This window comes from Parasteatoda tepidariorum, chromosome 2 (assembly GCF_982258835.1).
Source record: "Parasteatoda tepidariorum strain Cologne lab strain chromosome 2, Ptep-v5.0, whole genome shotgun sequence".
NCBI lineage: Eukaryota > Metazoa > Arthropoda > Arachnida > Araneae > Theridiidae > Parasteatoda > Parasteatoda tepidariorum.
The window spans coordinates 19,037,898-19,051,689 of record NC_141756.1 but is presented as its reverse complement, the minus strand read 5'-3'; the positions used below and the strand labels follow the sequence as shown (position 1 = coordinate 19,051,689).

The 13,792-nt window shown below is 29.6% G+C and overlaps 1 protein-coding gene across 3 annotated transcripts in view; it reads right to left on the bottom strand.

The window, feature by feature from the left end:
• Positions 1 to 8,241: 8,241 nt before the first annotated feature.
• LOC107442680 (tyrosine 3-monooxygenase-like) overlaps positions 8,242 to 13,792 on the bottom strand; it is a 66,325-nt gene continuing 60,774 nt past the window's right edge. For all 3 annotated transcript variants that reach the window (XM_087156929.1, XM_087156930.1, XM_043050313.3), the window contains exons 11-13: positions 12,388 to 12,483; positions 10,602 to 10,735; positions 8,242 to 9,052 (exon numbers count right to left, since the gene is read on the bottom strand). In XM_087156929.1, coding sequence (XP_087013055.1) covers positions 8,884 to 9,052; positions 10,602 to 10,735; positions 12,388 to 12,483 — 399 coding nt within the window. In that variant the 3' untranslated portion in view covers positions 8,242 to 8,883. The remainder of the gene's footprint in view (positions 9,053 to 10,601; positions 10,736 to 12,387; positions 12,484 to 13,792) is intronic.

Below are 13,792 nucleotides of genomic sequence, written 5' to 3'. Positions count from 1 at the left end.
GCATTTTATATATTCCTAAGTCTCGTTTTGTCGATGTTTCTCCTTTAGTTTGTGCTATGTATTACAGTCCACATTAGCATGGCTTTTTATATATTCCTACGTCTCGTTTCGTCGATGTTTCTCGTTTAGTTTGTTCTATGTATTACAGTTCACATTAGCATAGTATTTCATATATTCCTAAGTCATCTAGTTTCTACATCATCAAAAATAAAAACTTTATTGTTAACGACCTTACTAATATTAAATTTTTCTTATTTGTTATTAAATTGTTTTTTTTTTTTTTTTTTTTTTTTTTTTTAGTGTATATGTTACCGGCAAAGTATGAAATCCGGCATTATATAGAATGCCTAGGCATTCTATATAATGCCTAAAACTAGCCGGAAAAGGATGAAATGATTTATATTTCATACATTGCCTAGGCATTCTATAGAATGCCAAATGAGAAACCGGCAAAGTATGAAATTAATGTCCTGATGAGGTTATCATGTAAGTGATGTGCATGTTACTGTGAATGACCGAAATCAGTGGTTGTTGATTTTCACCGGTGAATGTTGACAATCACATAGTCGCTTTGGTGAATGTCCGAAATACTTATTACATCCGATTTGATGTTAATTTATTCGAAGATATAATTAGATTTATTCGATATTTTAATACTTATTGACGGTAGATTTGAAGAAACATCAGTGTAGGGTATACCGGGCAAATATATACCGGACAGTGGCACTTAACTAGACCTAGTATATATTTCGGACATTTACCAAAGATCCAGTCATACTTAGGTCTAGTTAAGTGCCACTGCTCGGTATACATTTGCTCGGCATATCCTACACTGATATTTTTTTAAGGTTCAGTGCCTCTGCCCGGTATACCCTACACTGATATTTTTTTAAGGTCAAGGGCCATAGCCCGATATACATTTGCCCGGTATATCCCACACTGATGTTTTTTCAAGGTTCAGTGCCACTGCCCGGTATACCCTACACTGATGTTTTTTTGAGGTCAAATGCCATTGCCCGGTATATCTTACACAGAGGTTTTTTTAAGGTCAAGTGCCATTGCCCGGTATGTATTTGCCCGATACTCCAAACACTGATGTTTCTTCTATCTATCGTCAGTAAGTATTAAAATATCGAATAAATGTAATTATATCCACGAATAAATTAATATCAAATTGGATATAATAGATATTTCGGACATTCACCAAAGAGACTATGTGATTGTCAACATTCACCGGTGAAAGTCAACAACCACCGATTTCGGTCATTCGCAGTAACATACACATCATTTACATAATAACCTCATCAGGACGATTTCATACTTTGCCTAAATAGCATTAAGCGTTCTATAGGATGTCCAGGCATTATATACAATGCCTAAGGAAAGTATGTAATACTTCTCTTATTTCATACTTTGCCTAAAAGTGTCCGGCATTATATAGAATGTCTAGGCATTCTATATAATGCCGGCATTTCATACTTTGCCTGTAACATATATATGATAATTTAAAATTAAAAAAAATTTATAAGTTTAACGCAAATTGTAATTTTTTTACAGAGGTAAGTAAGTTGTTTTTTTTATGAATTTCTAAGAACAAATCTGTATATTATTTAACGTACAAAAATTTTTATAAATTCTTTTATGCTATTCTTGTATATAACAAAACGGTTTGTTAAATAGTTTTTTTTGTGCGTAATATCTTTATTTATCATTATATTCTTTCATTTTACAGTACAATAAATACAATCAATTCATTTACTTACAGAATTTTTCTTTTTAAAAAGTTTAATGAGAGATTTCAGCTACATAAAAATGAGAATAAATTTTTTTTCCAATTTTTGAAAAATTAAGCAATTTACACTAATTTTAATAATTAATTTCATAACATTTTTGTTTTTTACTTTTTCTTTCAAAAGTCCCCATACAATGTAAAATTAGTTTAAAAAACAAACAATATCTTTCAATATTCTCAAAGTAAAAAAGCATTTATAAAGTATTGCTTTTTTACTTCGAGAATATTAAAAGATATTGATTTTTTTTCGAAGTAAAAAAGCACTCTAAATCTTTTATGAAGTTATTTTTTGCTTGATGTAAAGTTACATTTTCCATGAGATTTTATTTTATGTTTTGAGTTTTTAAGAGAAGTGATGCATGTTTACATAATGTCTCCATCTGTTAACAGAAAACGGAAACAAAATATCATTTCACTTAGTATAAGAACTAATTTTTCTGAGTAAATAAATGTTGGCTTTCTAAAATATTCTAAATTATGTTTGATGTTTAAATGTGTTTCGGGAATAATGAAAAAAATTGTGAGTAAGAGTAGTAAAAGCTATCAATGTATAGTTAAATGCATTAGAGTCGAATTAAAGAGAAGCTGTAATAATATTATTTATGAATTATAAATAGGAATAATTTAAAACCACATTTTAGTTCTTAATTCCACTTAAGAGTACTTAATTCTTTAACTTGCATAAACAATTTGAAAATTTAAAGATTTTTTAAATAAGTAAGTTAGTAATTTCAGTAAAATTTTTATGAATAATAATTTTCTTCAAAAGCTCTATTACCTATTTTTTTAACGAAAAAAACTGAGTGCATGCAGATAATCTAATATTTCAGCTATGTTGAAACCATGTTGATTATGGGGGAATCCCTTCAATAAGCTTATATTTGAATTATATTTGTGGTAGCTGGTAACTTATTATGAAATAAATACTTTAATGCTTGGAAGACCATTAACTCCTTCAGAACAAGGAGGAAGAAAAAAAGATGTGCTTCCCCAGACGCACATGCACCTAGTTTATACGTACTAAGGAGTACGCATACGTACCAACGCGAAATATAATAAGTGAGTACCGAATTGAGATTACGTGGAAAAATCATGTGATTTCGCATATGTGATCATGGTTCTGAAGGGGTTTATAAACGGATGTTGAAGTTATATGAGGACCATAATATGACCATGATGTGGATGATATTTAATTTATAATATCATTTATATAAATTAAATATCATCCACATCATCAATCATCAATTATATCATTTAATATAATTGATGTGGATGATGACATTAACCTTTGTTTGAGAGAACTCATTAATAAGCAATTGATGTAATTATGTTCTTACTCACGACCAATAACAACGTTATTTGTGGGATTTTTCAACTATCAAATATAAGGACTCTTAATTACATTTCAGGTATTTATGGTCTAAAATAACGGCTACATTTAGAAATATTGCATAATGTAAGGTAAATTAGGATTACAGAGACCAGTAATTTAATAATTAGAGCGCAACGACTAGTATTAAGCATACAATGGAATGTTTCATTTGTAATGATATTGAGAACCTTATGAGCATTTTCTGGTAAATTATTAAAAATGAATAAGTTTACAAAATAAACTCCAAAACTACAGAAACATCCATGCAAACAATTTATTATTACATACATTTAAAGTTTGCTACAATAATTTTTTGATAAAAAACATCACATTTGAAATAAAATTAAATCATCATTAAAAGTTGTGATTTTTTTTAGAAAATTAAGTATTTAAATGAATAAATTTATTTCCTAAATAAAAGTATATAAAAAATATTGTTTTAATAAATAACTCAAAAATTTTACAATTGTCTGGAAGAAACTCTATGGATTTAATGAAAAAAAAAACCTTAACATCTTCAGATCTAAACACTTAATATTTGTCTCAGTTGCTTCCAGACAATAGTATATTCTAGAAATTTTCGACACATTTAGAAAACGTTCTTGTTTTTCTCTTGATCGGACGTTAATTAAAATTAGAAATAGGAATTTTTTTAACCTTATTTAAGGGAAGGATTCTGAAAATATATATTAAAGGAAGCAATTTTGGAACGCTCTATATATTCAGATTATAGGATTCGACTAAATAAAAATGTAAGAGCATATGAAAATAGAATCAAATGCATACGTCTTTGGCTAATTGAAAAATCTGACTCTTTGAAAATGACGCTGGTGTTTTGTAGCGCGTTGCCTCGATAATTGTATAATTCCTTAGTATTTTTTTCATCTGCGTCTTATATTTTAAGCTCATTGCAATCAAAATTTATTCCTATAGACTAATTAAAAAATGTTTGAAAATGTACTCAGAATTAATGCAATAAACAAGCCATTAATAAGGCTATTTGCAATGAGGGATCACTATGCGTGCTTATTACTAAATAGCTGAAATAAATCAAGCTGTTTGAACAATAAACCAAAAAGTGGACCAAAGAACAAAATGTGAATCTATAAGTCTAAAAATTGTATGGCTGATTAAAAATTCTGGATAATTTTCCAATTATAGCTTCGTATTATAAAATAACGAAGGCAGTTTGAAAACAGCCAGATAATTCAGTTATTCCACGACTCGCACAAAATATATTAAAACATATTTAGGAAAATCGTAATATTCATTACGATATACATAATTTGAAATTCTATATGTTTATTTGAAATTAAAAATAAGCATGTCTATTTATTAAATCATAATAAAATGCTAACAATTTTAGAAGATAATTATCAATCAGAATTGCGTTTCAAATTCACCTTTTTTTGACTTTATTAAACATATTTTACCGATTGAGGAGTTTATGTTTGCTTTTGTTTTAAAGCTATTTCGAAAGATTTAAAAATTAAATAGTTGTTTTTCTGCGTTATTGTAAAAGTTCACGATAAATAAAAAAAAGTTTAGTTCATCATAATACAAAAATAGCTAACATAAAAAAAAATATGTTTGAGGAATGAAATGTAGTGCATAAATCCAAATAATGAATAAATATGAAATAAAAATATGCATGTATTGTTAATTAACAATGACATTAATAGTATAACATTTATACATTAACTGTTATATGCTTTGTAACTTATTAACATTATAATAGTATAATCTAAATTATAATATATTATTATAATTTAATTATGATCCTGAAAGTTATGAACAACAAAATTCCATAACTTTCATTTATTAATTACACTGCTTGATAATTGCTAAGGAACAACTGAAGAGCCATTTTTCATGGCTGTTTGGAAACCACCCAATGAGCACTTTATTTTATTAGCTTTATTATTTTTCGATATGTCGATATCTGAAATATTTTGCATAATAATAAAGGCACACTGACTCAACTAATTATGTATTTAGTTTTATTTCATCAATCAACGTCTATTACTAATTATTCCGAAAAATGTAACTGTTCCTTAGCAATTGTCAAGCAGTGTATTATTATTGTATCATAAAGTTATATAGAGACTAACACGTTCTCTCTGCATGAATAGAGAATAAATTCAAGATCTATATTTGGTTTTTCATATTTTTTGGAAATATATAGGCTATTAAGAACAAATATTGGTCTAAAGAAGAAAGAAAAAAAATAATAGTCTGTAGTGGGAGCGTAAATTACACTCCCGTTTACTCTACGAAGAGGAGGCAAGAAAATGCATAACGCAAAAAGTTACCCGTTCAAACTAGCAAAAGTCGATTAGTGTCACTGTGTCACTAATGAAATAGGTTTCTCAACTGGCTTCAAAATCTCTAACTGTTTTTAATTATCTTATATTTATAATAATAAGTAAGATTTATAAGACTAATCAGCATCTAATAAAGCTTTACTAAAAAATTCAGTTTAGCTGTTACAAACTTGTTGAGGATGTAGTTAACATTGTATGGGTTTAGAAAACTAGCAACATTGACGGAAATGGCATTTTACGCTATGACTTCCCTACTGGTTGCTCACGAAAATTTGCACTTCTATTTAGCGAAATTATATTAGTTTTATGTTCTCTAATAATTGTTGTCGAAAATACTTCAGATTTAGCAATTTGGTCGGAGTTAGTCGATGTGGCTGATAACTTACGGAACTCGTCAACTTGATTGCTTAATCAGTAATGTGTGATAAAGTAGCCATATTGGAATATATTTGAATGCAATTTTTAACTATATTATTAGAAATTATGAAATTAATCTAGAATTAGATAATTTAAATAAATTGAAGTACAGGTTCAGTTGCGCATGAGCAGCCAATTTATAATAGGAAAGCGTCCTTAGCGGCGTGCAATGACATTTCCAACCATGGTTTACCTTGGAATTCTCAATCCTTATGATGAGATTTATACCCACGTTCTGAACTCGTAACCGCTCTTCTGAATCAGCCTGTCTCTAAATAATTATCAGAATTCAAATATCTCAGACATATACCATGTATTTCAGAAGTACGAGAACAAAATTTAAATGCAGGTATATTGAAACATTAAAGAGATTTTCCTCAGACTTTATCTACCATTAACCGTAATAATAACTTTATATTCTATCTCTTAGCGACATTGCAATTTGAAGGGAAATTTTTGCGCATGCGCTGTGAAGATAAAATTGCGCTAACGCTAAGAGTTAGGGAGAACCGTAGTGCTCTATAAAATCTCTCCATTATTTTGTATTTGATTATTATATATAAAAACATGACTTGAATTAAATAGTGTCGTATAATGAGCAAAAGTAAGAAGAATATAGAAATATCTACACATAATTATAAAATTTGTTGATACAGAAAGAATTCTGTATCAAAAATATTTTTTAATAATTTTTTTACTTCATATAATGGTTGAAAAATGTTTCATTGTAAGAAATAGAAAACAAATTTATAATAAATTTATAATAGATAAATTAATAAATTTATAATAATTTATATAAAATGAATTTATAATAAATACTTTTAAATGACAAAATAAAAGCTTCGAGCGAAATCGCTTTATAAGTACGACACATTTAGGCCATTTAGAATGGCACTTAGTTCATGAAAATCCAATCATTAGAGCAAGAGTTATACAGAAGTGTCTTTTTTCCTTACCAAATAGTTAAATTTTATCTCCTCTTTGTGCAAAGAGATCATGTAAACTTAAGTATTTTTACCTGAAACATTCATGTTTAATTTGAAAAATTCTGAACAATTAATATAATATTCAAGCACACAGAATTATTGTCAATCAACTCTTTTGATGACAAATTTGAAGATTTTTAACATTGAAAAAAATATCAGAAAATGACAAACAATTAAAATGGGCTACATGCATACTTCAAACGGGAATATAATAAATAGCACCAACATTTAACTTTATATGTCCTATTGTTTGTACATATATTTCTGAAAAATCAAATACATCGTGCAATGAACTCTTTTGAAAATGATCGTTATGCATTTTAATATTTGTCAAACATAAATTCAAGTAAATTTACATTAAATGGTGTATTCAAGATGGAAGAAAGTTAAATTTTTCCCACAATGATTAAAACTTAATATGGCCATCTATAGGTAACCAAGAATAATTAGAGCCTTATTACTTAAACGCAATTTTAAATAATACACTTTATCCTACCATTTTATTCTGTTTCTGGGCAAAAAATTAAGGTGCTTAAAAAGCAGTTTTAAAAATTGTACGTAAAATAAATTAAAAAAAAACTTTTTTTGAAAAATTGTTATGAAATAAAATTAAAAAATCAATGTTGTGTAAAAATACTAAAATTTTTTTGGTATTTTTGAAATGACTCATTACTTAGTTTGCTCAAAAATTATTTTTTATATAAAATTATTTTTTATATAAAATTATTTTTCCTTTTACTTTAGCATTATTTAAATTTCAATATTTTTTATTTTATTCCAATATACCTATTTCATGCTTGACTTCTGAATTTTATGAAGTATATTATTGTATATTTAATAATTATTCTTGATATTTTTGGAACATCATTTGATTAAAATCATTTGTAGCTTAAATAGGAAATTTTTAATTAACATTATATTAATGGGAAATGAATGGAAATTTTAATTAACAGTATGATAAAAGTAGAAATAGCTTCAAATAATGGTATTTCCATTCAGGATGTTCATTAAATTTTTTAAATTTCAATTATTACAAATATGATTCATTGAATTTGAAACTCAGTTTCATTTTCTTTGTACTTGTTTTATTGAACTCTATTTTAATATGCATGTTTTTAATATGATAATAAAAATTATACACTTTGTTTTTCTTTTCTACATAAAGAGTTTTATTGTGCTTGAAACAGCAATGAGTATCTCAAACATCTTTTGATGAACATTTAGTCAAAACATTTAGACTCATTAAGAAAGAAGTTCTAAATAAATTTCATCCATACGGATGAAAAAGGGGAATACACACATATGCTATTTACTCCGAGATTATTCATTTCTTAACGCTGTTTTTCGAAGTTCTGTCGCTAAAGGAAATAATAAAGCCATAGTTCAACTGCCTTACACTTGAAGCAATGCGATGATTTTAAGCTATTTATAATCGTGCCGTTATGAATTATCTGGGCTTTAGAACAAACAAAAAACTTTAATATTTTAGAAGTTGTTAAACTTTTCTAAAAATCGCCAATTTGGCGGCATTTTTCAACCTAGATAACAAATTATCAAAATCACTGCTTTATTCTCAGCTTTGGTAAATTTTTATGAACCCAGGTAATGTATCATTGAAGTAAGTTTTTAAATGTTGAAAAAATTTTACCACAAAGTTTTTCATTTTCCGAAAACGGTAGCTTTTCTTCATATTGACATTTTGAGTCATTTTCAAAATAAGGGTAGACGGCGCTGGCTTTAGATAGGCTAAACTTGATCTAACAGTCATGAGCAACAGTTGCAAACCCACAGCAATTATAAAAATAGCATATTATGCGTAAAAAAGCATCATTTCATATTACGACAGAGCCTTCGAAAAACAGCCTTGGATGCATAAAATTGAGAAAAATAAATCCAAAGGGGTACTTTATTTAATAAACTAGGTTATTGATTATTTTGTTATTGAAAGAGTTGACTGTTCTATAAACTAACAGTGGTAACTTCGTATGCAGTTTAGTAAACACTTAATTTCTTGATTGCGCTTGTAAGTCGAGTTGTTTCCGTGCGGAGGCTGTCCGAAAGCTGTTGCAACTTTTCAACACTGTCCAGCACTTTAATGGACTGTGTGAAGGCATCATAGTGCACCTCGAAATCACGTTTCAGGTTATGAGAGACATAACTCCTAAAAGAAATGTTGAAAAGCTACAATAGACTAACAAAATTTGTAGCACTTTATATTAATACAATAGAGGAATTCAACATATTTTGAACCCTCATCGAGATCTCAATCAGGATAAAAATGCAGTTAGTCAAGCGATGATATTAAATAAAATGATAGTATAGGTACTGGTACTTTTATTTACGTTGCACTAGAGCTGCACAATAGGCTATTGGTGACGGTCTCGGAAACATCCCTCAGGATGATCTGGAGACAGCATACATACGTCACATCCAGTTTTACAGAGAGGACATATTCACACACCATTCCTCCATCTGCAAACACTAATTTTGTCCTGAACCAGAGCATGATTAATCCCCGATTCCAGTACACCCTGAGTTATTGATTTGTTATGAAAACTTGGAGGATTTAGTGATTCCGATGGATTTAGTGTGCACCAGTCACCTTTTTTGTGTGCAAGAAGGTGACTTGTCTTCAACCGGCGAGGGTCGAACTCGTGACTTCTCGGACATCAGCCCAATGCCCTACCAGCCAGGCTATCCTGGCCCGGAAAAACAAGAATCTGTGCATGGTGAAGAGAGGTAATATAAAATTCCTTAATTGATCCCAACTTTGGATCAACGCTGACTAGAATGTTGCGCTTACGCAGCCGTAATGAGATTCAAAATAAGTAACGCTTTCTGGCAACTGGTAAGCAGAGGCATGCTATGTGGCACCACTTTTACGCAGCCAGCATCAATTTTGCTTCATAGCAGACAAGATAGCAATGAAAACGCTCAAAATGTTATTTAAACTGTGTGGAACCAAATTGTAAAAATTTTATTTTTAATCCTTAGCATACTTCGCAAACGGAAAGAATTGGAGAGCACAAATAGATTGAATGTGCGATTCAACTCAAAAAACCACCCGTATAGATGGCATCACCATTCCTCCGTGACTCTACTTTCACAATTCACGCATAAATCTGAAGTGGCTTTCCCCAAATCCTTGTGGCCTGCTAGAGCAAAATCATGTGTTTATCGAAGTTGATTAGGAATTACTCCTTATAGACTCATTAAATCTTACCAAAGATCGGATTTTGGCTCATTCAATCGTCGAAGAATTTATAGCTCACTGACAAACTCAACCCTTTAACAAACCATTTAACTCTAGTAATGATATATTAAAATACTTTTGCGATTGAGATTTATGTAAGAATAGAAATTCATATGGCTTATTAGTTAAAATTAATTTTCAGAAGTTATTCACAGATTGTAGCACAAATTAAAAATGGTGAAATAGTTTACCGTAGACATTTTAATTGTGATTTGGCATTTAACACCATAGACATTTTTATTGTGTGTGGTAATCTGACATTTTAACTGATTAATTGGTAAGTTTACTAATTGTGATCTTAGAAAAGGTGAAAGGATTTCATAACAATATCTTTATATTTTCATCTGTAACTTTTTAGTGTGAATTGTAAAAAAGTTCCTTTACAATTTTTAAAAAGTTAAATTTTAACGATTTTTAAGTTCAGATTTTATTTAAAAGCTATCAAAACCACACTAACTTAAACTTTTCTTTAACGTCTTCAAAGGATTCAGCTACGTAGTAAATGTCTTGGTAATCCTGGTCTTGGTATGGCTGTACCGCTGCTTTTTCAGGATCAAATATCCGATGTTCTGGCTTATTGGACAGCGAATGCTGAAATAGGAAAAAGAACTTTATTACATGCTGATTATTATAAAATTGAATAAAAAAGATATTATATAAAATAAACATAGTATCAGTCTACTTTTTTTAAAGATGTCAATTTATTACGTAAGAAACTAAAACTGCAAATAATCAGATATCAAAACTTGCTGTAGATAATTTTGATTCTGAAAGAGTGCATATTTTCACCCACCTTGACTCCATCAACATGACTCCAAAGAAATACATGCAAAATATTTTGTCGGAAATCGGTCATACTTTTAATACGGTTACCTTTTAAAAAATAAATTGTTTACAAATTTTTTAAAAATGCGTCATTATAAAACTATTATTTGACCAATTGTGACATATGGCAGTGAAACCTGGACAATGACCTAAAAAGATGAAAATGGCTTGCTGGGTGTTTGAACGAAAGGTCCTTAGGAGAACAATAGGACCTATGAATGATAGAGGCGAATGTAGGATTAGGTCGAACAGAGAGAACCTAGAAATTGAGAAAATCAAAAATAGAAAAATTATTGTTCACTTTATCAAATCCCAGCGCTTCCCATGGCTTGGACACATAGAGAGGACAGACAATAATTGAAAAAAATCATCATCATAATTGAAAAGATTGAAAAAGATCATCAACTGGACATCTATGGGAACCAGACCCAGAGGCCGTCCAAGGAAAAGTTGGAAGGACATATTGACGATTTGGAAATAATGAAGTTCCGTTGGTGGAGGAAGAAGTCAAAACAGATGGCTATATGGAGTAGAATTGCAAAACAAGCCAGAGCACACAAAGGGTTGTAGAGCTACAGAAGAAGAGGATTCATTTATAACGCAAGCAAAGATGATTTTTAAGTTAAAAATACTTCGCGCTTATTGATTAGTTCTATAAAAATGATCCTAGATTTACTTGAGAACTATCTGAAATTTATCATCCAATAGTTAAAATTTCTGATTTAATATTTACATATTACTTAATATATAGATGTTTGTTGATTGCAATGAAATTTTATAATTCTTCATCTTTTTGAATCGATAAAAAACCCCGAAACTAATTCAAGGGAACGAGTAAGGGATAACATCATTAGAAATAAAAGTATGGAAACAAAACTTAAGACAATTAAGAAATGATAACATAAGTTATGAAATACTAAAAATAATAAATGTATTATCCATTTTTGTTTTGTACCCATTATAAATTTTTTCTTATTTGATTATCTTTTGATGTTGTTGTTGTTTTTGACGTATGTCTGTTTTCGCAGAGAGGGTGCGATTGTTCCTGTTTTCCAGTGGCGTCATCTATGGCGAAGAATTCGACTTCTGCCACACCATACGTCGCTCCCATTTATAGGACGGACCTATTCATACATCCATTCATTCATCCACAGATCGTAATTGTGACCTGAATCAGAGAGCGATCGATCTCCAATCCAGTACCCCCAGAGGCTTTGATTTGTTATGGGAACTTGGAGGACTTTTGCGACTCGACAGATTTAACGTGCATCAGTTATCTTTTGATAAAAAGCATTTTAAAGCGAAACATTAATGTAATGTCACTTCAATTAACTTTTTTGGTATTGAATTTAGTTTAATTAGAAAATAGTGAGATAAAAATGTTAATAAGTTTAATAAATGCTTTATCAATTTTTTACCTGTAACTCTCCGTAAGAAGATAGCAAACCAGCGCCATATGCCTTAGTCTTGCCATTTTGCTTACATAGACCGAATTCTACTGTGAACCAGTAGAGCTGAAATAAAGATTTTAAAAAATATTGTTAGAATTTAAAATTGACAAATAAAATTAAATATTTTTTTAAAAATATATTTCCATTGAAACTTTCTGATGTGTCTTAAAAATCACCATGTTTCATAAATAATTATCATTCTATGATCAATAATGCTGAAAGAATTTATGACACTCGAACCTTAGATTAATTATAAGTTCATATAGTTTAGCATTTATAGAGAGTGAAGAAAAAAAGGGGTGTTTCTACGAAAAATTAATGTTGAAGATATTTATTGACGAAAAGCTTTGTTATATTCTTATAATAATACTATTTTCTTCTGTATGCTTTCCCCTTTTTTGAAAAGAAAATGGGGATAAATTGAGATGAGAATTGTATTCTTTCTAAACAGGCAAGTGTTATAGATTTATTTTTTTACGCTGAATTCATTAGGATCAATAAAGAAATGAAAAATTTTTGAAACAATCAGACAAAAAGTTTAGAAGTTATAAGGCTTTCAAGAACAAAAAAGTACAAATTTGTATTAGTACCAATTTAGGCATCCGGTATTACCATCCAAACAAGTGAGAAATGACTTTCTATGTTGTTGTTCTTGTGGCCGTAGGCCATTAAAGAGAGGGGTGAGATTTTCCTTGTTTTCCAGGGCCGCCATCTATGGCCAAGAATTCAACTTCTGCCATATCCACACGTCACACCCGTTTACAGGGTGGACCCATTTATACATCTGTTCTTTCATCTGCAGATTGTAATTTTGACTTCGACCAGATAACGATCAGTCACTAATTCAGTACTCCCAGAGGTATAATTTGTTATGGGAACATAGGGGACATTGTGACCCGACATATTTAGTGCGCACCAGTCACCATTTACTACACGAGGAGCACTCGAATGACAGGATTCAACTCCCATTCTCACGTTCCTATGCTGTTTTTACGGTGATTCGAATGAGACTATTCGCAAGTCAATGAAGTAGTTAAAAAAAAAGCTTTTTTTTTTACATAAAATGTTCTATTTTTGTCAAGACTTATAATATTTCTTACTTTGTTATCTGAGGTCTTTTCTGAAGAAATATTTTATACTGAGTTGAATGAGATAATGTTAAAGTTGATAGGATTAAGAGTTTTGAAGTTATAGGAATTCTCTTCTTAAGAAGTTGAATTCAAAAATAAAACTTTTTTTAACAGAAAAAAAAGAAAAAAACATTTTAACTTTTTAAATATAGCTATTTTTATTCGCATTTGATCTCATTAGATTAAGCGATAAAGATCACAAAGAAAAATTTTGGTCGGTAGGGCGCTGTGTTCATGTCCTA